At 44.9% G+C, this 27,686-nt stretch overlaps 1 protein-coding gene across 2 annotated transcripts in view; it reads left to right on the forward strand.

Annotated features, from left to right (window-relative positions):
• The window catches only part of ISOC2 (isochorismatase domain containing 2), a 241,972-nt gene that overhangs the window by 128,727 nt on the left and 85,559 nt on the right, over positions 1-27,686 (forward strand). For both annotated transcript variants that reach the window (XM_069740720.1, XM_069740721.1), the window contains exon 3: positions 15,462-15,674. In XM_069740720.1, coding sequence (XP_069596821.1) covers positions 15,462-15,674 — 213 coding nt within the window. The remainder of the gene's footprint in view (positions 1-15,461; positions 15,675-27,686) is intronic.

Genomic DNA, 27,686 nt, shown 5'->3' on the forward strand with positions numbered 1-27,686 from the left:
AATTAGAGTTGGTGCAGAGGTTGCAGTCTCATTCAGGCTGTGGACCCTAGGGGAGGCCAAAAAGGCCCTTTAAGCCATATAAGAAGACCAGTTCTTATGAGGACCCATGATGCTTGGGGAACTTGTTGGAGACTTCACATTTGGATCTGAAAGCTTTGAATCTCTTGACATGCTTAGTTGTTAAAGTGAACCTGTCCGCTGATACATGCTGCCCAATCTGTAGGCAGTGGTATCAGATCCTGGCTGTGTGATTTCAGCCAGGTATGTTTGACTCTGAAAAGCTATGGGGTTTCAGAGAAAAACATATTTCTAATAGCTGCAAGACACGTTGTAGACTAGCCGGACAGGTGGGTCCCTGGCGGTTTCTCCCACCCATTGCCCGTATTGACAGGTCTTTGCCTGTATGCACACGCAGGAGTGTGTCCCCGAAATGTATCAAGATGGCATGTTGTGTTACACATTGCAAATTATTCCTGCTACATCCATCGCCATTTTTCTACAATGTACCATGTTCGGAAGGGATGAGGATCTTCTATAGGATTTCGTTGGTTAATTGGGGTGAATATTTTGTTTTCTGTATCTGCACTTCACAGTATGATTTTTTGTTTATTGGAAAATGGCTAGAAAAAGATATTGCAGAAAAATGTTTTCCGCATTGTGTTTTGCAGTTTTTTTAAAATTCAGTAACTTTACAGAGTTTTTATTTCTGTTCTAAAAAGCCTGCAAAGATGCTTGCTCTGTGACGGAGACGGTATCCTGCCATTCTCCAGCATTTTTGCTGACATAAATGTAATTTGAATTATATTTCCATGACCCACCAGCTTAAATCATGAAAAATATGACCGGTTTGAAATCCACCATGAGCTACAGCTAATCCACATTGCATAACTTTAACTTATTTTAAGTGTTTTCCTGTTCCCCATAAATTCTTCTGACTCACTCTGCTTGGTGCTGTGACATCCAAGTGCCCTGATAAGCTGCTGGCAGTCACTGAAGTGTGGTGTCTTTTATTTCAATCAGCAATGACAGACTGTTTTTCCGTTCGGTCCGTGCTTTCTCTTGTGCCAGCTGAGCTGCCAGGCTATTTATGTGGTGTGGGCACCTGTTATTTAGTAACCATTCCATATCTGATATAGATATTGCTCTCAGCGGCCAGATTAATTAAATTGCTTACACAAGTTAACATATAATCTACTTGTTTGATTGTGTTGTGAATGGATCTATTATGTAAAAATAACTTGTCATTAAAGAATTTGCTTTTTAATTGAAGCTGTTGTTCAGCTTGTGCTTCTGTTCTGGCTTCAAAGACGCAGTCATGAATTAATAAAGAGAATTCTGTGACGTAACACTGAGACTATTTTATGTAAGTACATCACAGCCTATTGGGCAATACTCTAAATAAGTGATATATGCAGCAGCCCGTCCTGAGACTATATATGCAGCAGCCTGTCCTGAGACTATTTTATGTAAGTACATCACAGCCTATTGGGCAATACTCTATGATATATGCAGCAGTCCTGAGACTATATATGCAGCAGCCCGTCCTGAGACTATATATGCAGCAGCCCGTCCTGAGACTATATATGCAGCAGCCTGTCCTGAGACTATTTTACATCACAGCCTAATGGGCAATACTCTAAATAAATGATATATGCAGCAGCCCGTCCTGAGACTATTTTATGTAAGTACATCACAGCCTATTGGGCAATACTCTAAATAAATGATATATGCAGCAGCCCGTGAAATTGGGATCAATAGTAATAAAATCACATTAACTCGCACTAAATTTTCCCTAATGTGTCAACAACACTGGCATGAATGTATTTCCCTAACCAGGGGACAATATTCAGTTGGGTCTGATAGTAATTGGACGGTAATAGAGTTTTCCTAATTTACCCTTTATACACCAGTGCAATGAATTTGACATCAAACAGCCTTTTATATATATATACAGTGGGGCAAAAAAGTATTTAGTCAGTCAGCAATAGTGCAAGTTCCACCACTTAAAAAGATGAGAGGCGTCTGTAATTTACATCATAGGTAGACCTCAACTATGGGAGACAAACTGAGAAAAAAAATCCAGAAAATCACATTGTCTGTTTTTTTAACAATTTATTTGCATATTATGGTGGAAAATAAGTATTTGGTCAGAAACAAAATTTCATCTCAATACTTTGTAATATATCCTTTGTTGGCAATGACAGAGGTCAAACGTTTTCTGTAAGTCTTCACAAGGTTGCCACACACTGTTGTTGGTATGTTGGGCCATTCCTCCATGCAGATCTCCTCTAGAGCAGTGATGTTTTTGGCTTTTTGCTTGGCAACACGGACTTTCAACTCCCTCCAAAGGTTTTCTATAGGGTTGAGATCTGGAGACTGGCTAGGCCACTCCAGGACCTTGAAATGCTTCTTACGAAGCCACTCCTTCGTTGCCTTAGCAGTGTGCTTTGGATCATTGTCATGTTGAAAGACCCAGCCACGTTTCATCTTCAATGCCCTTGCTGATGGAAGGAGGTTTGCACTCAAAATCTCACGATACATGGCTCCATTCATTCTTTCATGTACCCGGATCAGTCGTCCTGGCCCCTTTGCAGAGAAACAGCCCCAAAGCATGATGTTTCCACCACCATGCTTTACAGTAGGTATGGTGTTTGATGGATGCAATTCAGTATTCTTTTTCCTCCAAACACGACAAGTTGTGTTTCTACCAAACAGTTCCAGTTTGGTTTCATCAGACCATAGGACATTCTCCCAAAACTCCTCTGGATCATCCAAATGCTCTCTAGCAAACTTCAGACGGGCCCGGACATGTACTGGCTTAACCAGGGGGACACGTCTGGCACTGCAGGATCTGAGTCCATGGTGGCGTAGTGTGTTACTTATGGTAGGCCTTGTTACATTGGTCCCAGCTCTCTGCAGTTCATTCACTAGGTCCCCCCGCGTGGTTCTGGGATTTTTGCTCACCGTTCTTGTGATCATTCTGACCCCACGGGGTGGGATTTTGCATGGAGCCCCAGATCGAGGGAGATTATCAGTGGTCTTGTATGTCTTCCATTTTCTAATTATTGCTCCCACTGTTGATTTCTTCACTCCAAGCTGGTTGGCTATTGCAGATTCAGTCTTCCCAGCCTGGTGCAGGGCTACAATTTTGTTTCTGGTGTCCTTTGACAGCTCTTTGGTCTTCACCATAGTGGAGTTTGGAGTCAGACTGTTTGAGGGTGTGCACAGGTGTCTTTTTATACTGATAACAAGTTTAAACAGGTGCCGTTACTACAGGTAATGAGTGGAGGAAAGAGGAGACTCTTAAAGAAGAAGTTACAGGTCTGTGAGAGCCAGAAATCTTGATTGTTTGTTTCTGACCAAATACTTATTTTCCACCATAATATGCAAATAAATTGTTAAAAAAACAGACAATATGATTTTCTGGATTTTTTTTTCTCAGTTTGTCTCCCATAGTTGAGGTCTACCTATGATGTAAATTACAGACGCCTCTCATCTTTTTAAGTGGTGGAACTTGCACTATTGCTGACTGACTAAATACTTTTTTGCCCCACTGTATATATATATATATATATATATATATATATATATATATACATCTGTAAAGGATGTAGTAATATGAACAAAGCTCCTCTACTTCTTTTTTCTAGTTGTGCTCTTGATGAAAACATTGCAATTATTTAGGCATATCCTTCTGAATTTCTGGAATGGCCCTGTAATATTAATGACCCTTTTAGCAAAGTGTGAATGCCTTGGGCTGCTGCTTGGCATCTAGCTGCACTTACTATATTTATGAGATCAGTGTGATGTTAGCGCCTCCTTGTGGAGAGGAGAGGACAGTGAAGACGAGCCTGCTGGAGGGTCCGCTGCGTTTCATTGCAGGGTAAACACTTTATGTGAGGAGAACAGTATGTGGCTCTCACTTTAGCATGGTGTGAATGCTGTCAGTAGAGTTCATTGTGTCTAAACTTTCTCTGTTTCTTTTAACTTGACTTTTTAGCTTAGAATCCCACATACATCTACTACTACTATTTGCTGTAGTCTTGGGGCTTGTGATATTAATGAATGGTGGGTGTCTGACAAGCAGCAATATCAGATGGGTGGGAGTCTAACACCTGGCAATATCAGATCAGAGGGGGTCTAACATCTAGCAGTATCAGATTGATGGGGGTCTGACACCTGGCAGTATCAGATCGGTGGGGGTCTGACACCTGGCAGTATCAGATCGGTGGGGGTCTGACACCTGGCATTAATCAGATCGGTGGGGGTCTGACACCTGGCAGTATCAGATTGATGGGGGTCTGACACCTGGCAGTATCAGATCGGTGGGGGTCTGACACCTGGCAGTATCAGATCGGTGGGGGTCTGACACCTGGCATTAATCAGATCGGTGGTGGTCTGACACCTGGCAGTATCAGATCGGTGGTGGTCTGACACCTGGCAGTATCAGATCGGTGGTGGTCTGACACCTGGCAGTATCAGATCGGTGGTGGTCTGACACCTGGCAGTATCAGATCGGTGGTGGTCTGACACCTGGCAGTATCAGATCGGTGGTGGTCTGACACCTGGCAGTATCATATCAGATCGGTGGTGGTCTGACACCTGGCAGTATCAGATCGGTGGGGGTCTGACACCTGGCAGTATCAGATCGGTGGTGGTCTGACACCTGGCAGTATCAGATCTGTGGGGGTCTAACACCTGGCAATAATCAGATCGGTGGGGGTCTGACACCTGGCAGTATCAGATCGGTGGGGGTCTGACACCTGGCAGTATTAGATGGGTGGTGGTCTGACACCTGGCAGTATCAGATCGGTGGTGGTCTGACACCTGGCAGTATCAGATCGGTGGTGGTCTGACACCTGGCAGTATCAGATCGGTGGTGGTCTGACACCTGGCAGTATCAGATCGGTGGTGGTCTAACACCTGGCAGTATCAGATAGGTGGTGGTCTGACACCTGGCAGTATCAGATCGGTGGTGGTCTAACACCTGGCAGTATCAGATAGGTGGTGGTCTGACACCTGGCAGTATCAGATCGGTGGGGGTCTAACACATGGTAATAATCAGATCGTGGGGGTCTGACACCTGGCAGTATCATATCGGTGGGGGTCTGACACCTGGCAGTATCAGATCGGTGGGGGTCTGACACCTGGCAGTATCAGATCGGTGGGGGTCTGACACCTGGCAGTATCAGATCGGTGGGGGTCTGACACATGGCAGTATCAGATCAGTGGGGGTCTTACAGCTGGCAATATCAGATCAGTGGGAGTCTGACACATGGCAAGTGGCAACTTTACTTATCAATTTTTTTTTTAGCTCCAACAGCAGCCTGATGAAAACATTGAGCAGAGTCAGGACAGCACAGCTCCTTAATCAGACACCGCACACTCTAATGGTTAATTATGCAAAAATCAGGGTAAATTTTACTAAACATGGGAGCAAAGAACAACTATACAAGCGATCAAGGTAGTGACATGACATTTCGACTCTCCCGAGTCTTATTCATATATCGCTTGGTATGCAAGCAATGGGAATATATAGCAACTCCTTTATCAAAGGTATGAATAATGCTGAAGGATATGGTCTGGTAAGCGGCGCTCCTGCTGTTAGCACGACCTTGATCACTTGTATACTTGTTCTCTGCTCCCATGTTTAATAACATTTACCCTGATTTGTGCATACTTAACCATTAGAGTGTGCGGTGTCTTGTAATTGAATTGATTGATTGGACTTTCATAGTCGGTGGCACCAGCACCTCCTTTTAAATTCACTGGGTGCACACCATTGTATTTCCAGCTCCTTAATCAGGCACTGATCTGCAGCTCATGACAATGGTCACTGCACAACAAAACAACTTGTATTGCTTCACCTCCATTCTGTTTACAGCCCACTGCATTGGTGCTGAAATCAGATGGTGTCAGACCCCCGCCAATCTGAAATTGATGACTTATTCTATAGATAGGACAATAATAACAGAAGTATGGAAATCCTCTTATGGTTATGTTCACACATGGCATTTTCACAGCAGGTTTTCTGTCTGTACTTTCTAAAAATGTGTCATATTATAGTATATTCTGGAAGAAAGTAAAAGAATCTGCAACGCAAATTAAGGCTGGCTTCACACTAGCGTTCGGCAGGGCTTCGGATGGCAGCATTCTTCCTCCATGAAGCCCTGCCCACTGCCGCGCCTCTTCCATCAGCTCCGCCTACGTTTGCATGCGTCCTGCGTACCTATCTTTAACATTGGGTACGCAGGCCATGCGGATGTATGCGGATGCCTCTGCATGCGTTGTTTTGAAGCTGCGCCGACCGCAACAAAATCTAACTTGTTGCGTTCCACGCAGGTCGGCGCAGCGTCAAGACGACGCATGTGGAGGCATCCGAATACATCCGTATGGCCTGTGTACCCAGTGTTAAAGATAGGGTACGCAGGACGCATGCAGACGTAGGAGGAGCTGAAGAAGGAGGTGCGGCAGTGGGCGGGGCTTCATGGAGGAAGAAGGGTTTCGTCCGCAGCCCTGCCAAACGCTAGTGTGAAGCTAGCCTAAGCGGCTCTGCAGATCTGGAATCCATAGTATGTTAATTTATACCCCAGATTTTACAGATTTTAGCATGATTTTTCAAACAATATATTGTGCCTTTCCTCAGTTATTCCTCCTGGAAAAAAATGGACAATTGACTATTGGTATGCTCTGCCAGACCGGTGAGACTCTACTTTATATGACATTGTCCCCTCAGTGCTAGTAGTGGCAGTTTGTGTCGGTAATTGCTCTTTCCACAGCAGAAATGGATCAGTGGTAAACTTCATTATACATTTTTTGCAGGAAGTTTAGTGTTTAGATTTTCTTTAAGGCTTCTTTCACACTAGCGTCGGGCTCGGCCCATCGCAGTGCATCGGGCCGAGGTTACCGATGCTAGCGTTGTAAGCGCCGCACAACGGGTGCAGCGGATGCAGATTTTCATCGCATCCACTGCCCCATTGTGAGGTGCGGGGAGGTGGGGGAAGAGTTCCGGCCGCGCATGCGCGGTCGGAAAAAGCGGTCCGTCGGCAGCAAAAAACGTTACATGTAGCGTTTTTTTGTGCCGACGGTCCGCCAAAGCACGACGCATCCGTCGCACGACGGATGCGACGTGTGGCAATCCGTCGCAATGCGTCGTCAATACAAGTCTATGGAAAAAACGCAGCTTGCAAGCACTTTTGCAGGATGCGTTTTTTCTGCAAAACGACGTATTGTGACGGATTGCAGTTGACGCTAGTGTGAAAGTAGCCTTACCTGTCCAAGATCAGCCACTTACCCCTGTTCCTGATCAGGCACATTTTTTTGGTACATCCAGTTTAAAGAACTGTGTAAAATATTTCCTCATTCAGATATTCATATAAGCTTTGCATCTTTTTCTTTGCGATACATGGGGCTACAGTCATGGCCAAAAGTATTGACCCCCTGCAATTCTGTCGGATAATACTCCGTTTCGTCCTGAAAATGATTGCAAACACAAATTCTTTCGTATTATTATCTTCATTTAATTTGTCTTAAATGAAAAAACACAAAAGAGAATGAAGCAAAAAGCAAAACATTGATCATTTCACACAAAACTCCAAAAATGGGCCAGACAAAAGTATTGGCACCCTCAGCCTAATACTTGGTTGCACAACCTTTAGCCAAAATAACTGCGACCAACCACTTCTGGTAACCATCAATGAGTTTCTTACAATGCTCTGCTGGTATTTTAGACCATTCTTCTTTGGCAAATTGCTCCAGGTCCCTGATATTTGAAGGGGGCCTTCTCCAAACTGCCATTTTTAGATCTCTCCACAGGTGTTCTATGGGATTCAGGTCTGGACTCATTGCTGACCACCTTAGAAGTCTCCAGTGCTTTCTCTAAAACCATTTCTAGTGCTTTTTGAAGTGTGTTTTGGGTCATTGTCCTGCTGGAAGACCCATGACCTCTGAGGGAGACCCAGCTTTCTCACACTGGGCCCTACATTATGCTGCAAAATTTGTTGGTAGTCTTCAGACTTCATAAAGCCATGCACACGGTCAAGCAGTCCAGTGCCAGAGGCAGCAAAGCAACCCCAAAACATCAGGGAACCTCCGCCATGTTTGACTGTAGGGACCGTGTTCTTTTCTTTGAATGCCTCTTTTTTCTCCTGTAAACTCTATGTTGATGCCTTTGCCCAAAAAGCCCTACTTTTGTCTCATCTGACCAGAGAACATTCTTCCAAATCGTTTTAGGCTTTTTCAGGTAAGTTTTGGCAAACTCCAGCCTGGCTTTTTAATGTCTTGGGGTAAGAAGTGGGGTCTTCCTGGGTCTCCTACCATACAGTCCCTTTTCATTCAGACGCCGACGGATAGTACAGGTTGGCACTGTTGTACTCTCGGACTGCAGGGCAGCTTGAACTTGTTTGGATGTTAGTCGAGGTTCTTTATCCAACATCCGCACAATCTTGCGTTGAAATCTCTTGTCAATTTTTCTTTTCCATCCACATCTAGGGAGGTTAGCCACAGTGCCATGGGCTTTAAACTTCTTGATGACACTGCGCACGGTAGACACAGGAACATTCAGGTCTTTGGAGATGGACTTGAAGCCTTGAGATTGCTCATGCTTCCTCACAATTTGGTTTCTCAAGTCATCAGACAGTTCTTTGGTCTTCTTTCTTTTCTCCATGCTCAATGTGGTACACACAAGGACACAGGACAGAGGTTGAGTCAACTTTAATCCATGTCAACTGGCTGCAAGTGTGATTTAGTTATTGCCAACACCTGTTAGGTGCCGCAGGTAAGTTACAGGTGCTGTTAATTACACAAATTAGAGAAGCATCACATGATTTTTTCGAACAGTGCCAATACTTTTGTCCACTCCCTTTTTATGTTTGGTGTGGAATTATATCCAATTTGGCTTTAGGACAATTATTTTTGTGTTTTTTCATTTAAGATAAATTAAATGAAGATAATAATAACAAATAATTTGTGTTTGCAATCATTTTCAGGAAGAAAATTAGTATTATCTGAAAGAATTGCAGGGGTGTCAATACTTTTGGCCATGACTGTATGTTATTTTGATGCTCTTCTTTTATGGGGCGATACCAGTTGTGTGCCAGTGACAGGTGTTATATGCTAGTGTCGCTATGTGTCACCCAGGATACGTACAGAAGTGTATTGATGCCGCAGGAGTGCATAGCGGTCACAGGCATAGCTGTGATTGCAATGCAAAATTAAAGCAAGTGTTGGTCCTGGGCAAGCTATTTGTCCAAGATCCAGATACAGATTTAAGAAAACCTGCCATGGGCTTTTATTTTTGGAAGCAGACTACAGGATGGTAGTGGTGCGGTCCGTTTCCTCCCAGACGGGTTTTCCATGTGGCCTACAGCCACAGGTTCCTTGTAAAAACCCTGCAGCAGAGGGTGGGGTGTGTCAGCTTTGGTTTACAAGCATGCAGAGCAGGAGGCTCTGCAAAGCCCAGTCTGTGTGAAAGCAACACCGAGCCAAGTGGAGTCAAAAGATCTGGCAACCCTCAACATACACGGTGGTGCAGTTGCCCACGGCAACAAGTCTCGGTTGCGGACGGTCTTGTTTTTCCCGGCTGCAATACAGAGGATATCTTTGAGTTCCAATTGTAGGTTTTCTGTGGACATTAAATGACATTTGTTTTGGACTTTCCTGCGGTTACTGCCTGTCTGTCACACTGCACCAATCCCGCTGCACTACACAGTGGAAACATAAAGGAAATACTTGTCTGTTTTTCACATTATTTTATGACCACAGAGGACCATTAAATACATTTTAAAATGTATTCCCCTTTCCGTTTCAGGTGAGTGCAGGAAGTGCCCATTCCCCGTTCCCTACCGACAGGGCCCACCGTTGTTAAAGTGTCCCCGGTGTACCCTTGTGTGTTTCGCCATTTTGTGACCAACCACCTGCCAGGTCGTGTCACACCAGGACAGTCACATCGTGATATTATAACCAACCATTTTTTTTTTCTGGTGAGCTATGGCTCAAATGTAGGCCTTTGCCCAACTGCTTCAGAACCTCACTGATGAGTTTAAGGTGCTTCGTGGTGAGGTGGTGCAGCAGCTGCAGCAGTTGGTGGGGTTTTGGGCTTCAGCCCAAGTATATGCTCAACCAGAGCCCAAGATATCTCTTCCTGACAGGTTCTCTGGAGGGAGAGATACATTTTTGTTTTTTCAGGAAGCCTGTAAACTATACTTCAGGCTCCGCCCTCGTTCATCAGGGAGTGAGGAACACCGTGTGGGGATTATAACCTCCCTTCTTAAGGGTGATCCTCAATCCTGGGCTTTCTCCCTGCTGGCCGGTTCTCCATCTTTACTGTTATGATCTGGTGGTTTAGGAACAACATGAGACAAGCTCTGAAGGAGGTGGTATCTGTACTGACCACAGACCCTGAACCTAACAGCGCAACTAGAAATAGCCGTGGGGGGTACCTGACACTCCCTAGACCCCACGGCACAGCCTAAGATCTAACTTCCCTTAAAGATGGAAACAGGAAACCTATCTTGCCTCAGAGAAAATCTCCAAAGGAAAGATAGCCCCCCACAAATATTGACGGTGAGAAGAGGGGAAAATAACATACGCAGAGATGAAATCAGATTTTAGCATAGGAGGCCAGTCTAGCTTGATAGATAGGACAGGAAAGGATACTGTGCGGTCAGTATAAAAACTACAAAACAATCCACACAGAGTTTACAAAATCTCGACACCTGACTAAAGGTGTGGAGGGTAAATCTGCTTCCCAGAGCTTCCAGCTAACAGAAAAAATCCATAATGACAAGCTGGACGAAAAATAGAATGCACAGAACAATAAGTCCACAACATGTGGACTGAAATGAGCAAAGCCAGAACTTATCTTTGCAGAACTGGTCAGGAAACCAGGAGAATCCAAGCAGAGATGTGAATCCAGCCTGAAAACATTGACAAGTGGCATAGGCTGAAGACTAGAGCCAGGTTAAATAGCAGAGCCAGGAGAGACGATTAGTGAAAGCAGCTGCTAAAGCTAAACCCAAGGAGCGGCAGTTCCACTCAAATCCACCAGAGGGAGCCCAAGGGCAGAATTCACAAAAGTGCCATTTACAACCACTGGAGGGAGCCCAAGAATGGAATTCACAACACTTTACGGTCGGTGGATGAGTTTTTTGCGGCCTTGGCGCTTTTGTATGGGGATCCTGATGGCGTCTCCCTGGCAGAATCCCGACTGCGTAAAATCAAGCAGGGGGCTCGGCCGGCTGAGGATTACTGCTCGGAGTTTAGGAGATGGGCCACTGACACACAGTGGAATGACCCTGCCCTTAGGCGCCATTTTAGGCACGGTCTGTCTCCAAGGTTGCAGGATGCTCTCGTGCAGTATGCCACCCCCAGGTCATTGGAGGCCGCCATGTCCCTTGCCATCCGGGTAGATAGACGCTTGAGGGAGAGACATACACCTAATGTGTCTCCGGTAGTCCTTGCTAGGGAGGGAGACACACCTGAGCAGGTGGATGAACCCATGCAGGTGGGAGGAGTTGTTTCCCAAACGGGGTTGCCTGCGGTTCACAGTAGTGTAGGGGCATGTTTTTACTGTGGGCAGACTGGTCATTTTATTGGTGTCTGCCCAGCTCACGCCAAAATACCTGTACCACCTAAGAAGCCGCGTCACCCTGGTCGTGTGGAGGGAGGCGACCAGGGAGTGTACTGTATATTTCCTCCATATCTTCTCAGTGTAACCTGTCAGGCAAAGTACTGGTTTGCGGGGTAACTGAGTGTATACCGATGCTTGTGGACAGTGGAGCAGGTGTCAATCTGGTGGATGCTCATTTTGTCAAGACCCATGGCCTGAGGTGTAGAACACTAACTAAACCCCTAAGCGTCCAGGCCATTGACTCCGTACCACTCAGCCAGGGGTGGGTGACCCAAGTCGTGGATGATATACACCTGCGTATAGGGACTCATCATGAGTACCTGTCGTGCTACGTCTTGGGGAGAATACCAACACCTATCATTTTAGGACTCCCTTGGTTGAAAAAATACAACCCGGTCATAGATTGGCGGTTAAGGGAAGTGGTCAGCTGGGATCAGTCGTGTGAGGGCTGCTGCCCAGGGGCAACTGTCTCTGCCGTCCTTCTACAACCAACCCCTTCCTCTCCAGTGGGGGCAGCAGAGATTGCTGTCAGAGAGTAGGGGCAAGACTTTACCCTCACTACATGCTAACCCGGTGTGTCAGAGACCTCTTAGGAGGAGTGGTCAGAGGAGGGTGGTGGTTCCCTCTGAGCATAATGGGGGTGTGAGTTTGGTGACACAGGGGGACGCCTCTGTTGTCAATTCCTCTAAGAATACACCATCTTGTGGCAGATGCATGCATAGAAATAAACGTTCAGGTCCGGACCTGGGTGTGGATGAGTATGTATGGGTTTCCACCAAAAACATCAGGTGGCAGTGTGCAACTGGGTCCTGGAGTTCCAGGATAGTTGATTGGGCCATATCGGGTGTCGGCCATTCTCAGCCCGGGGACTTATCAGTTGGAGTTACCCCCAGTTATGCATGTACACAACTCATTCCCCAGGTCTGCCCTCTGGAGGTTTGTGGCGCCTCCGGAGCCTCCATTGGTGGCATTTTCATCAGGCCATGGTTGCCGTAAACCTGAGAGTCAGGTGACTGCCGAGGTGAACGTTGGTGGATCGAGGCGTCCTCACCATAGGTTATGTGTTGAGCAGGGCTGTGGAGTCGGTAAGCCACAGTTGTGACTCCCACTCCTGGATTTTATCAGGTTCCGGCTCCGACTTCTTCATAAATGGCCAATTCGTAACAATAAATTTACTGTTGTCAAATATTAACATCGTGCTTATTCCGTTTCTCACCATCATATAAGTAATCAGACCACTTAGAGCAAAAACTATATTTATGAGAATACAATTAGAATATAGCAAATAACTTTTATAAACTTTTCTAAACTCTTGTAAGTAAATATGCAATAAACACTGTTATGCAGTTAATAAGAAGAAATCTATAAATTTGTCCTCAGAAAAAGTATTGCCTCTGTCAGATCCTCCTTCATGGATGCCCTCAAATCTGATCTAATTATTTTGAGAACAGAGAACAACCTCTCTACACTAACTTGGGTTGGTGGCAAAGCAGTAACCACTCGGGCAGCATCTCTGACAATGTCAGGATACAGAGGAATCGCTTGTTGCAATGTTATTTTTGATGAACGGTCAAATTTCTCAATTTCTTTTAGTGCACATGAAAAATTCTGCTGAAATGTACTGGCTGTATTCTTTTATTTTCATTTTCACTTTCAGTTTCATACATTGTAAGTAGGGGGGTTGGGGCAGCATGAGGTTAACCAAGTATAAGATTAGATAAGGGCAGTGGAGAACACTGGCACACAAGAAGTAAGAAACGTCTCTATCTCCAGCAGAACTGCTTATCACTGTTGTTCATAGTTTGATAGAACATATATATTTGAGTAACATTTATAAAATTCATATGTACGTTCAATTATAAAATATTAATACATTTTTTTAAAGCTGGAGTCGGAGTCGGTACATTTCTACCGACTCCAACTCCGACTCCAACCAAAACTAACTCCGACTCCACAGCTCTGGTGGTGAGGTCCAGTGTTGAGGGTCCAGAGGCCCCTCATTGAAAGGGGGGTACTGTCACGATCCATGTTTGGATCTGTGGCAGATCTGGTTTCCTTCAGATTAAAACCTTTTTTCCTTTCAGGTCATCGGGGGTTAATGCAGTTTTTCCCCAGTGGCCGCTGGTGTAATTACATTGCAGCTTGTTCTGCTGTTGTGGGTGGTGACCACTCCCACCTTCCTTTAAAAGGTCACCTGGTCAGCTGACTGTTGGTTATACAGGTCCTTTGGATACCAACCTTGCTGGAATAGGAGCTTGCTGAGTGATGTTGTTCTACAGCTGAATACTTATTCCTGGTGCCTTACTCTGCTGTGCGGTGCATTGCAGCAGAGAAAGCTAAGTGTGGTGTTATTGTTTCTTTGTCCCTTTGTTGTTTGTAACTTTCCCAGTGTTGTATTATTGCAGCGGTGGGACCAGTGCTCTCACCTACCAGTTCCCTACATAAGGTTTAGAGCAGGGCAAGTGAGGGACTAGGTATCCTGGTCGGCGACGGGTTGAAAGAACCCGTGTAGGGACGGTAGCAAGATCAGGGCACAGCCTCAGGTGAGTGCAGGAGGTGCCCATTCCCCGTTCCCTACCAACAGGGCCCACCGTTGTTAAAGTGTCCCCGGTGTACGCTTGTGAGTTTCGCCGTTTTGTGACCGACCACCTGCCAGGTCGTGTCACACCAGGACAGTCACATTGTGACACATACTTTGCCCTGTTGAGGGCAGAGCAAAGTACTGCAGTGCGCAGGCGCTGGGGAAGGTCAGCGATGTCTGGCGCCTGCGCACTGCAGTACTTTGCTCTGCTCTCAACAGGGCAGACAAAGTGCGCCGGAGCTGGAGCCGCAGCGGGAAGACAAGAAGAGGACGTCATCTTATGAAGATAGGAGGCCCCGGACCGGACCACGACGCCCATTGGACCGGAGCGCCCCCCCAGGTGAGTATAATCTAACCTATTTTTCTCATCTTTCAGGATACATCGAGGGCTTATCTACAGCATTACAGAATGATAAGCCCCTGATGCTGGGGGCCTTAGCTCATCTTCAGTTTTGGGGGTGACAGGTTCCCTTTAAAGCAAATTGTCCTTATGATATGATTGTAGTTGTCCATCACTCTGACTGTTCAATGTGCTAGTTCACATGGATGTTTTTACACACAGACTGATGGTCTGCAAGTGAAAATAGTATGCTCTACTCTAATCCATATTTCACATTGAAGTCACCAATTATAAGTAAAGGAGCGCACAAAATAACTCATCATATACAGGTTACCATCCGTGTATCATGCATTTTTCACAGATTACAATTATTAACATAGGAAACTGTATTTGGAGTTTTAATATTTATTAATTGGTTCCTGTAAAAACCAAATGCCATGTGGATGGCACACGGACATGATAAAAAAATAGACATACAGATGACATACTGATTTAAAATACAGACATGCAGTTTACACATGGTTTACACATCTGGATAAAAAAATCTGTTGTTTCTTAATGAAAAATTGAGTTTTTTGTATACGCTTGTCTGAAGGCGGCCTGTAGCCACAGTAATCAGTGGCCATCTTTTTACATCGTCGAATGCACTATTGTGCCCACAAACAAATGATTGAATGCTGTTTTCCTTTTTTCATCCTCTGGAGCCTGTTTGTCTCATTGTTGTGAATAGACACATCAGAGGAAGCGTCTGAATACTGTATTCTGGTACAAAGACATACGGTGACGGAGTGCGGAGTAAAGCGCTCTGCTCCCAATGACTCACTTTAGGTGGCAAGGTTGTTGGACGTTTACTTGTAATAACCTGAATGCAGCCCATCATTAACATCGTGTTATATCACCTTTATTTACAGACTGCCAAGATATTGGAAATACCAGTGGTTGTAACTGAGCAGTATCCCAGAGGCCTTGGCCTTACTGTGCCTGAACTTGGAACTGATGGGATTAAAAAATACACTAAAACCTGTTTTAGCATGCTGACTCCGGAAGTGGAAGATGAACTTAAGTCCATCCCTGAAAGACGCTCGGTTATTTTGTGCGGCATTGAGACACAAGCGTGCATCATGGTAATTATTACATTTCTAGTCTGTCTATAATATTGTCTTATGCAGGCTGTGGTACCATAATGGCGCACCCATTTTGAGCAATGAGTCACTGTCCTTCCCAGCACCTTTCACCAATGACAGGTCTGTATGTGGAAATAGGTTAAGTACTAAATCAAGGCAGCAAAGTAAATGATGCATGACACAAAGATGAATCCTGAGTGGGTAATTACACATGGCTGGCATCCTCCAACCACAAAGTGGGAAGCTAACGAACCTCCATCATACATCTGTGTGACATAGGACACTGTCTGGCCAATGCACTATAGACTTTCTGCTGTCTCTTCTGCTTTGACCATTGGACTTGATTTATTTATTTTACTCATTTATATAGCGCCCTTAATTCCACAGCGCTTTACAGACATCATCGGGGCTGTCCCCAAGGGGGCTCACAGTCTAGTTCCCTGTCAGCATGTCTCTGGAGTGTGGGAGGAAACCAGAGAACCTGGAGGAAACAACATAAAACATCGCATAGCACTCGGACCAGTATTCATCTATGGGGCAGCTCTCATCACCGTTTTCTTAAGTCTCTGCTCACTCGCACCCATATAAGCCTATGGGCGCGATTGACACAACATTGATATCATCCGAGTGATGTGTGATATACGCTGACCCCGGCAATGGAGGAGACGCTGACACTCAGCAGCAGAGCAGGAGCCGAGGGTCATTAGCATATCGCATCCAATGCTCTCACATCGGATGTCATACGCTAGTCTGACCCCGGCCTTAGTAATGCCGATTTTGTGTGTGTCTTTATTTAACTCTTTATGTACCATTTTATTATGTTAATTACTAACATCGGCTTGGTATTATCTATCTATCTATCTATCATCTATCTATTATCTATCTAGATAGAAAAAATGGAACAGCACATGCAATTAAATGGGTGCACAGGCCTCCAAGCAACTAATCCATATACTTGCCAAATATACAGGAACCAAAAAAATGGAAGGCAGCACTCCAGGTTTTAGCAAAAAAATAAGCTGACTTTATTGGGCCCACATGGCGTGGTGCAACTTTTTGGCTTCCAAAAGCCTTTCTCAAGCAGTGCAGTGCTTTTTGATAAAACCTGGAGTGCTGCCTTCCATTTTTTTGGTCCCTATTATCTACAGTATCTATCTATCTATCTATCTATCTATCTATCTATCTATCTATCTATCTATCTATCTATCTATCTATCTATCTATCTATCTATCGTTGTGGCCAAAAGTATTGACACCCCTGCAATTCTGTCAGATAATACTCAGTTTCTTCCTGAAAATGATTGCAAACACAAATTCTTTGGTATTATTATCTTCATTTAATTTGTCTTAAATGAAAAAACACAAAAGAGAATGAAGCAAAAAGCAAAACATTGATCATTTCACACAAAACTCCAAAAATGGGCCAGACACAAGTATTGGCACCCTCAGCCTAATACTTGGTTGCATAACCTTTAGCCAAAATAACTGTGACCAACCTCTTCCAGTAACCATCAATGAGTTTCTTACAATGCTCTGCTGGAATTTTAGACCATTCTTCTTTGGCAAACTGCTCCAGGTGTAAACTCTATGTTGATGCCTTTGCCCAAAAAGCTCTACTTTTGTCTCATCTGACCAGGGAACATTCTTCCAAAACGTTTTAAGCTTTTTCAGGTAAGTTTTGGCAAACTCCAGCCTGGCTTTTTTATGTCTCGGGGTAAGAAGTGGGGTCTTCCTGGGTCTCCTACCATACAGTCCCATTTCATTCAGATGCCGACGGATAGTACGGGTTGACACTGCTGTACCCTCGGACTGCAGGGCAGCTTGAACTTGTTTGGATGTTAGTCGAGGTTCTTTATCCAACATCCGCACAATCTTGCGTTGAAATCTCTTGTCAATTTTTCTTTTCCGTCCACATCTAAGGAGGTTAGCCACAGTGGCATGGGCTTTAAACTTCTTGATGACACTGCGCACGGTAGACATAGGAACATTCAGGTCTTTGGAGATGGACTTGTAGCCTTGAGATTGCTCATGCTTCCTCACAATTTGGTTTCTCAAGTCCTCAGACAGTTCTTTGGTCTTCTTTCTTTTCTCCATGCTCAGTGTGGTACACACAAGGACACAGGACAGAGGTTGAGTCAACTTTCAACTGGCTGCAAGTGTGATTTAGTTATTGCCAACACCTGTTAGGTGCCACAGGTAAGTTACAGGTGCTGTTAATAATTACACAAATCAGAGAAGCATCACATGATTTTTCGAACAGTGCCAATACTTTTGTCCACCCCCTTTTCTATGTTTGGTGTGGGATTATATCCAATTTGGCTTTAGGACAATTCTTTTTGTGTTTTTTCATTTAATACAAATTAAATGAAGATAATAATAACAAAGAATTTGTGTTTGCAATCAATTTCAGGAAGAAACGGAGTATTACCTGACAGAATTGCAGGGGTGTCAATACTTTTTTCCACAACTGTATCTATCTATCTATCTATCTATCTATCTATCTATCTATCTATCTGTAAACATAATTCTTCAATGGAGTACGTAAAAGAAGAATTTGGACAAATTAAATCACAATTCTTTTTTCTTGTGTGAAATAATATATTTTTAAAAAATCTGCATGAAAATCCGCATCAAAAACTCATCAAAGCCATGCAGATTTTCAACTGCGTTTTCTGCCAAGAGAGAAGAATCCACACAGAAAATTCCACAGGCAAATCCGCAATGTGCGCACATACACTTTTGCTTCCCCCCCTGCCCAGGAACTGTGGTATGATCAGACCATGTCCCTGTACGGCCAGACACTGACATTACACAGTACACAGCAGGGGCACATTTATAAGATTATCTCAGCACAGGTTCATTTTTTTAGCACATCCAACTGTGGAAGTTATTAATGTTCCATGATTTATTGGTTAAGCATACTTTATTTGTGTGGAAAATACATTTAAGTTAATCTCAGATGATGTCACAACATTTCCTTCTCCTAAACTGCAACCATGTTGTTACACCAGATGCCAGTAGTTTTCTATAAATGCCCCTGTGTAATCCATTCCTTGCGGCGGCGTGAAGTAGAAGATGAGTTGTAGAATCCTGTGCCTCCTCAGGGCCATGCGGCTCTGTCCTGACTGCTGTCTCATGTGGTGGGACCGCATGTCCTGCAAACTCATTGATGTGAGATATGCCGGCTGTGGTCTCATCACCATTTTAGAACTGTATTTTATGCTTTATTGTGCACAGGACAGTTCAGAAAAACACATTTTTCGAAACCTTTTGCCATGGGTTAAAATGTTATGTGACAGTTAAGTGGCTTAGGATTTAGTGACTGGTTTCCCTTAAATGGCACAATAAAGTGAAAAAAAAGAAACTCTGGTGGCCAGTCAGACAGATCCTGAATCAACATTTTCCATGAATACCAGCAACCCTACAAGACAGATCCAATCCTTCTTAAATATATCCATTATTTCAGGCACTGCCAAATCCTGCCTATTAGACCAGTTTTTCAGGTCGCGCTGTAGAGATGAAACAAGATCTTTGAGGAATCGTCTTACTCTCTGCTGCTAGTCGCTTCTCATGCTTTAGTTTAGCTTGTCTCCGCTAATTGCCTTCTTGCAGCTTTAATTGGAAACCTTATAGCTCATGAAAGCAGATTCTGTAATTTGCCTTTAGGTTAGGAAAATGTGCCTGCTTAATCCCTTCCTGACATCTGATGTACATGTACTGTGGATGCCATGTGCCCATGTATGGAGGGATCAGATGTTATCATACCGCTGCCACCCACCTCTAACTGTGGGAGTGGGATAATGGTATAAGCCTTTGGTCAATAGCAAACATGGCATCTAAGTGGTCAGATGAGGTTAAGGACTCTGTCTCCCAGCATCTCAGGTGCTGATCAGTTGTCAACTGCCTATATCTGGACTTTATAGAAGTAGATCAGTAAAATGACAAAACTTTGTAGTTTACAGAAATATTGCAGTGTATTATACATGTAAGAAGGGCCACACACTGCCCACGTTCCTCCTTGAGGACTCGCGCATTGTTGTGATGTGTATCGAGACATCTGTTATTACTAACAATGCTGTAGTTTGACAGACAGTAGGGAGAGTTAGGGCTAATGTTTGGGACCAGCCCAGAGTGGGAGTAGTTAAACTTTAGGGACAGAGACAATTTTCTGTCAGAACGTCAGATAGGGCTGAGCCTGCAGTGAAAGCAGACCGAAGGTCGGATTAGTGAGCCGAGCTGCGTCACATGTGTGTTCCTGACATGGGTGGAGGCCAAGGCAGTGGTTAGTGAGATATGGAGTAGGGAAGAGGAAAAGCAACAGAAAAACACTGTGATACACCAAAGATGGGTTCTGCGACAGGATACCTAACAGTATGGCCCCACAAGTTTGCAACTCAGAGAGGTAGTGAGCCTAAGGCCGGCGTCACACTACCGTGTTTTACGGACGTAAGAGAGGTGCTGAAAATATGGATTGCATACGGTACAATGTTTCTCTATGCCCCAGCTCCTATCAGCCGTATTTTACTGATCCATATCATACGGTGTTCTACGGCCGTAGAAAATCGCAGCATGCAGGGGCAGGGGCAGACTGACAACGCCGTGGACATGGCGCTTACAGGAAATATACACATGTGAGTTTTTCTGATGGCGCTTCATGAATTGGGACACCTGGCGTATTTAATTAGCATAATTGAGTACTTAATGTATTTTTATATAATGCACTAGTATGCTTGAGTATTTATATGTGTATATGAAAAATCCAAAAGGATTTTCGAATAACGCACTGATGCACTTTTTTTCCCACCTGTCACTTTCACATTTATGAAGAATATTTGATATGTAATTTAATGATATTGTTAATGAGCTATGCATGTGTTTTGTATAAGAACCTGACACTTTTATGTAACCACTGCTTGAGAAAGGATACTATATCCGAAACGTTGCCACGCCATTCGGGCAATAAAGTCCACGTTTTTTTCATTTTTGTAGTGCTGTTTTCCTTTTTTTTTTTTTATATTTTGAGCCGCCATGAACAGTGGCTTGGGAAGCTTTGCACTTTTTCTAAGGTAGTATTTTGATACTGTTCTGTTTTTTTCACTATATATATAGTCAGTATATATGTTTTTAAGATTTTTTGAGAACATGGATCCATTGTATGTCCGTATGTCAGTTTTGCAAGCCTGCGAGAAAATCTCGCAGTACGGATGCCATACGGATTACATACGGAGGATGCCATGTGCAAAATACGCTGACACACCCTGCCTACGGATGAGATACGGACCACTATTTTGGGGACTTTTCTGCGTATTACGGCCGTAAATTACAGACCGTATTTTTATACGCTGAGTGTGACGCCGGCCTAAGTGGAACAGGGAACGTGAGATGACGAGAGTGCCGCGGGTGGGAGTTCCAAGGTGTCAGCAAGCAGAGAAGCGAAGTAAAGGCCATAGTGGCAATCTACCTCCCCTAAAGGGGAAAGAACGACGTGGAGTACAGGACTCTTACTTCCTAAACTGGAGTACTGGTATTGGTTACTAGAGTGACTCCAAAAGTACTGTGGTGGGTAGTGTTGGAGGTACAGATGTTAGCTGAGACAGAGGAAAGTGGGCCTAGAAAAGGAAAGCAGAAAATGTGTGTGAAGGTGCTCCATGTTCTAAAAGAACCATTCATGAAGTTATGCACCTGCTATCGTACATGCTGTTCAGTAAAAAACTGTTTATTGTTGACTGGTGGTCTCCCTCATTGAATCTTTCAACACCTGGACCTGGCCAGCTGATGTCACTGGCATCACGCGGCCTACAATGGCATAGGGCATAGATGAAGCCCACACACCCAGCCAGGATGCCCATCTTCATGTAGCATGATGAGGCGTGAAAGGTAAGAACCTGGTCATGGCTACCACACTGCACAACGTTACATACAAACAATTAAATAACTTTGTTCAAATAGTAGAAAATAGTTAAGGGTATGTGCACACGATGCAGATTTAGTGCAGAACTGCTGCAGATTTTTCTGCAGCAGAAACGCTGCAGAACTGCACTGTGATCACAGTACAATGTAAATCAATGGGAAAAAAAAAAAGCTGTGCACATGGTGCAGAAAAATCTGTGCAGAAACGCTGCAGTTTTCAAAGAAGTGCCTGTCACTTCTTTTGTGCAGTTCTGCAGCGTTTCTGCACCCCTCCATAATAGAAATCTGCAGGTGCGTTTTTGATGCGTTTTTCATGCGTTTTTGATGCGTTTTTCATGCGTTTTTCATGCGTTTTTCATGCGTTTTTTGTGCAGATTTGTGCTCAAAAAACGCATAAAAAACGCATAAAAAACGCATCAAAAACGCATAAAAAACGCACCTGCAGATTCTGCCAGGAGATGCAGATTTAGTGCAGAACTGCAGCAGATTTTTCTGCACTAAATCTGCATCGTGTGCACATACCCTAAAAGATTGATAAAACTGTAAAGAAAAACAAAAATCATAATTCAAGAACCTTCACCAACTGTCAACTGAAAATGATTTCATACGGGAAAACTGTTTTTTTTTTTTTTAGCAGGCAGGTCTGATTTTATGCTCCTCTACTCATAGACATTGTACTGCCAGGAGTGCTGTATAGTCCGAGAGGACGGATGCACTAACGAAAAGGAGCTGCTTCATAAAGGAGGAGAACCTGTAAGAGTGATATTAGTAAATGTCACAAAATTGTATCCCAACACATTTGAAAAAATAAATTGAAAGTGCCAATCCCTTTATCTCTAACTTGCAGGAAATATAACCGTACTGTTTACTTGACTCCTGCTTAATAATCCCTTTCCAACAAGTGACATACACATACATCTCCTGTTGGGTCGTGCTGTGAGGAGCGACTGCTGAGACCTCTCCAAACACATCCAGTGTTGGCTGTGTTATACAGATGACACATGCCGCTAACTGTAGCTAGCTCTGATCACTCCACTTGAGCTCTTACGTGAGGACCGCAACATCTAAATGGGTACATGTGGGAGCCCAATTTAACTCCATCACCCTCCCACACACACCACACGTAAGCAGGGTATCAAGGTTCCTATGTCAGCCCGGAGCCTAGTGAATGTTTGCCCTCTGTTTATTACTTTAAAATCTTGCCACAGGGCTTCATAAAATATTGCTAAGTGTTCAATGCACTGCAATTCAGAAGTAATGTAGGATCAGTGCATTGTTACCTGCAACCAAACAATCACAGGATAAAGTCCTTTTGCAAGGTATAATTAAAAATGTATAAAAAAAAGTTAAAAAATAATTCACCTGCCTTTTCTCAATCTTAAAATGTAAAAAAAAGTGTAAAAAAGAATTTGACTCTCCTGTATTAAGCCCTCACACAGATCAATTGGCAAAAAAATAAAGTTACCGTATTTTTCGCTTTATAAGACGCACCTGATTATAAGACGCACCCCCAAATTTGGTGAAGAAAAAGAGAAAAAAATGATTTTTTATGTTAAATGGGGGTCTGTCTTATAATGCCAGTGTTATCATATGTCCCTCATCCTGGTATCTATATAACCCCCATCCTTGTGCTGGCACATGCCCCCATGTGCTGCTGGCAGACACATGCCCCCACTGTACTGCTGGCAGACACATGCCCCCCGTGCTGCTGGCAGACACATGCCCACTTTGTTCTGCTGGCAGACACATGCCCTCCCCTGTACTGCTGGCAGACACATGCCCCCATTGTTCTGCTGGCAGACACATGCCCTCCCCTGTACTGCTGGCAGACACATGCCCTCCCCTGTACTGCTGGCAGACACATGCCCCCCCTGTGCTGCTGTCAGACCCAAGCCCCCCTGTGCTGCTGGCAGACACATGCCCCCCCGTGCTGCTGGCAGACACATGCCCCCCCCTGTGCTGCTGTCTGACCCAAGCCCCCCTGTGCTGCTGGCAGACACATGCCCTCCCCTGTACTGCTGGCAGACACATGCCCCCCTGTGCTGCTGTCAGACCCATGCCCCCTGTGCTCCTGGCAGACACATGCCCCCCGTGCTGCTGGCAGACACATGCCCCCCATGCTGCTGGCAGACACATGCCCCCCGTGCTGCTGGCAGACACATGCCCCCTTTGTTCTGCTGGCAGACACATGCCCTCCCCTGTACTGCTGGCAGACACATGCCCCCCTCCCTGTGCTGCTGGCAGACCCAAGCCCCCCTGTGCTGCTGGCAGACACATGCCCCCCGTGCTGCTGGCAGACACATGCCCCCCCTGTTCTGGCAGACACATGCCCCCCCATGCTGCTGGCAGACACATGCCCCCCGTGCTGCTGGCAGACACATGCCCCCCATGCTGCTGGCAGACACATGCCCCCCCTGTTCTGGCAGACACATGCCCCTTCCCTGTGCTGCTGGCAGACACATGCCCCCCGTGCTGCTGGCAGACACATGCCCCCCCTGTGCTGCTGGCAGACACATGCCCCCCCATGCTGCTGGCAGATACATGCCCCCCGTGCTGCTGGCAGACACATGCCCCCCGTGCTGCTGGCAGACACATGCCCCCCCCTGTTCTGGCAGACACATGCCCCCCGTGCTGCTGGCAGACACATGCCCCCCGTGCTGCTGGCAGACACATGCCCCCCCTGTACTGCTATAAGGGGGATAATGGTGTGCACTCAGGTCAATGACAAGTAGGTGCTGGTAAAACAGACCATGTGGTCCAAAACAGTCATGTATCGAAAATTACCGCATGCTTGGAACTGGTATGATGCAAAAATATTTAACAAGTTTATTGTGTTCACAAATCAGATTGCCACAAAAGAAAAAAGTGCAGATAGAAACCCAATGTTTCGACCCTCCCGGGTCTTATTCATGGGGTTACTACGGGAGTAAAGAAAAAAGATTTAGATCTAGCAATATCAATAAAAACAATGCTGTATCATGTGAATAGGCTAAAATACACACAAGTTATACAAGAGTAGCCCTGTATATGTGTACCCACTAGTATCCCATGCATAATTGGCTACTTCATATGTAATTTTCGCATTGCGCCTCCTGACACATATATAGGACCTCTACAGGCTCCTATTGCGGCTCTATCCATACAGTTGTGCAACCACGGTTTTTTGTGTGTGTGTATGCATGTGTATATATGTGCATGCATGCTTGTGTATATATATATATATATATATATATATATACAGTGGGGCAAAAAAGTATTTAGTCAGTCAGCAATAGTGCAAGTTCCACCACTTAAAAAGATGAGAGGCGTCTGTAATTTACATCATAGGTAGACCTCAACTATGGGAAACAAACTGAGAAAAAAAAATCCAGAAAATCACATTGTCTGTTTTTTTAACATTTTATTTGCATATTATGGTGGAAAATAAGTATTTGGTCAGAAACAAAATTTCATCTCAATACTTTGTAATATATCCTTTGTTGGCAATGACAGAGGTCAAACGTTTTCTGTAAGTCTTCACAAGGTTGCCACACACTGTTGTTGGTATGTTGGCCCATTCCTCCATGCAGATCTCCTCTAGAGCAGTGATGTTTTTGGCTTTTCGCTTGGCAACACGGACTTTCAACTCCCTCCAAAGGTTTTCTATAGGGTTGAGATCTGGATACTGGCTAGGCCACTCCAGGACCTTGAAATGCTTCTTACGAAGCCACTCCTTCGTTGCCCTGGCGGTGTGCTTTGGATCATTGTCATGTTGAAAGACCCAGCCACGTTTCATCTTCAATGCCCTTGCTGATGGAAGGAGGTTTGCACTCAAAATCTCACGATACATGGCCCCATTCATTCTTTCTTGTACCCGGATCAGTCGTCCTGGCCCCTTTGCAGAGAAACAGCCCCAAAGCATGATGTTTCCACCACCATGCTTTACAGTAGGTATGGTGTTTGATGGATGCAACTCAGTATTCTTTTTCCTCCAAACACGACAAGTTGTGTTTCTACCAAACAGTTCCAGTTTGGTTTCATCAGACCATAGGACATTCTCCCAAAACTCCTCTGGATCATCCAAATGCTCTCTAGCAAACTTCAGACGGGCCCGGACATGTACTGGCTTAAGCAGTGGGACACGTCTGGCACTGCAGGATCTGAGTCCATGGTGGCGTAGTGTGTTACTTATGGTAGGCCTTGTTACATTGGTCCCAGCTCTCTGCATTTCATTCACTAGGTCCCCCCGCATGGTTCTGGGATTTTTGCTCACCGTTCTTGTGATCATTCTGACCCCACGGGGTGGGATTTTCCGTGGAGCCCCAGATCGAGGGAGATTATCAGTGGTCTTGTATGTCTTCCATTTTCTAATTATTGCTTCCACTGTTGATTTCTTCACTCCAAGCTGGTTGGCTATTGCAGATTCAGTCTTCCCAGCCTGGTGCAGGGCTACAATTTTGTTTCTGGTGTCCTTTGACAGCTCTTTGGTCTTCACCATAGTGGAGTTTGGAGTCAGACTGTTTGAGGGTGTGCACAGGTGTCTTTTTATACTGATAACAAGTTTAAACAGGTGCCGTTACTACAGGTAATGAGTGGAGGAAAGAGGAGACTCTTAAAGAAGAAGTTACAGGTCTGTGAGAGCCAGAAATCTTGATTGTTTGTTTCTGACCAAATACTTATTTTCAACCATAATATGCAAAACAAATGATAAAAAAAACAGACAATGTGATTTTCTGGATTTTTTTTCTCAGTTTGTCTCCCATAGTTGAGGTCTACCTATGATGTAAATTACAGACGCCTCTCATCTTTTTAAGTGGTGGAACTTGCACTATTGCTGACTGACTAAATACTTTTTTGCCCCACTGTATATATAGATGTGTGACCGCATATGGGGCTTCACGGGTTCCCACAGCAATCCTATCTATACAGCCACCTATATGACCACAGGAATAGGCATCACGTCCCCAGGCTTACACACTGAGGCACGTGTGTGTGTACGGTTATACATATGGCCACAGAGGTATGCACAGCCAGACGTATACAGACACTTAGAACAGTCCCATCCATGCAGCTATACGGATGACCACATAGATTTACACAGGCGCTGACAAGCAATCCTATTGGTGCAATTATACATGTGACCAGAGACGGTCACACCTAGCTCCTGGCATTCTGGCGCCCACACAAGCACCCAGCACCTATTGCCCATGCGCGTTGTCTCTTACACAGAGCGATGCGTCACTTCCGGTCAGAGGGGACTCATTTCCGATTCTCCCATCCTGCACCCCCATCCTGTCATTTGCTGCTCCCATCCTGCGCCCCCATCCTGTCATGTGCTGCTCCCATCCTGCACCCCCGTTCTGTCATGTGCTGCTTCCATCCTGCACCCTCGTTCTGTCATGTGCTGCTGCCATCCTGCACCCCCGTTTCTGTCATGTGCTGCCCTATTCTGTCATGTGCTGCTCCCATCCTGCGCCCCCGTTCTGTCATGTGCTGCTCCCATCCAGCGCCACCGTTCTGTAATTTGCTGCTCCCATCCATATGCTGCTCCATTATGGTTGATGGCCCCCATAAGATGCTCCATAGTATATGCCTCATATGCTGCTCCATTATGGTTCATGGCCCCCATAAGATGCTCCATAGTATATGCCTCCTATGCTGCTGCATTATGGTTGATGGCCCCCATAAGATGCTCCATAGTATATGCCCCGTATGCTGCTGCATTATGGTTGATGGCCCCCATAAGATGCTCCATAGTATATGCCCCGTACGCTGCTCCATTATGGTTGATGGCCCCCATAAGATGCTCCATAGTATATGCCCCGTACACTGCTCCATAAAGGTTTATGGCCCCCATAAGATGCTCCATAGTAAATACCCCGTACACTGCTCCATAAAGGTTTATGGCCCCCATAAGATGCTCCATAGTATATGCCCCGTACACTGCTTCATAAATGTTGATGGCCCCCATAAGATGCTCCATAGTATATGCCCCGTATATGCCACGTACACTGCTTCATAAATGTTGATGGCCCCCATAAGATACTCCATAGTATTATATGCCCCGGATACTGCTGCGATATATAAAAAAAAAATAACATACTCACCTATCGTCGCTGGGCGC

This window comes from Ranitomeya imitator, chromosome 10 (genome assembly GCF_032444005.1).
Source record: "Ranitomeya imitator isolate aRanImi1 chromosome 10, aRanImi1.pri, whole genome shotgun sequence".
Lineage (NCBI taxonomy): Eukaryota > Metazoa > Chordata > Amphibia > Anura > Dendrobatidae > Ranitomeya > Ranitomeya imitator.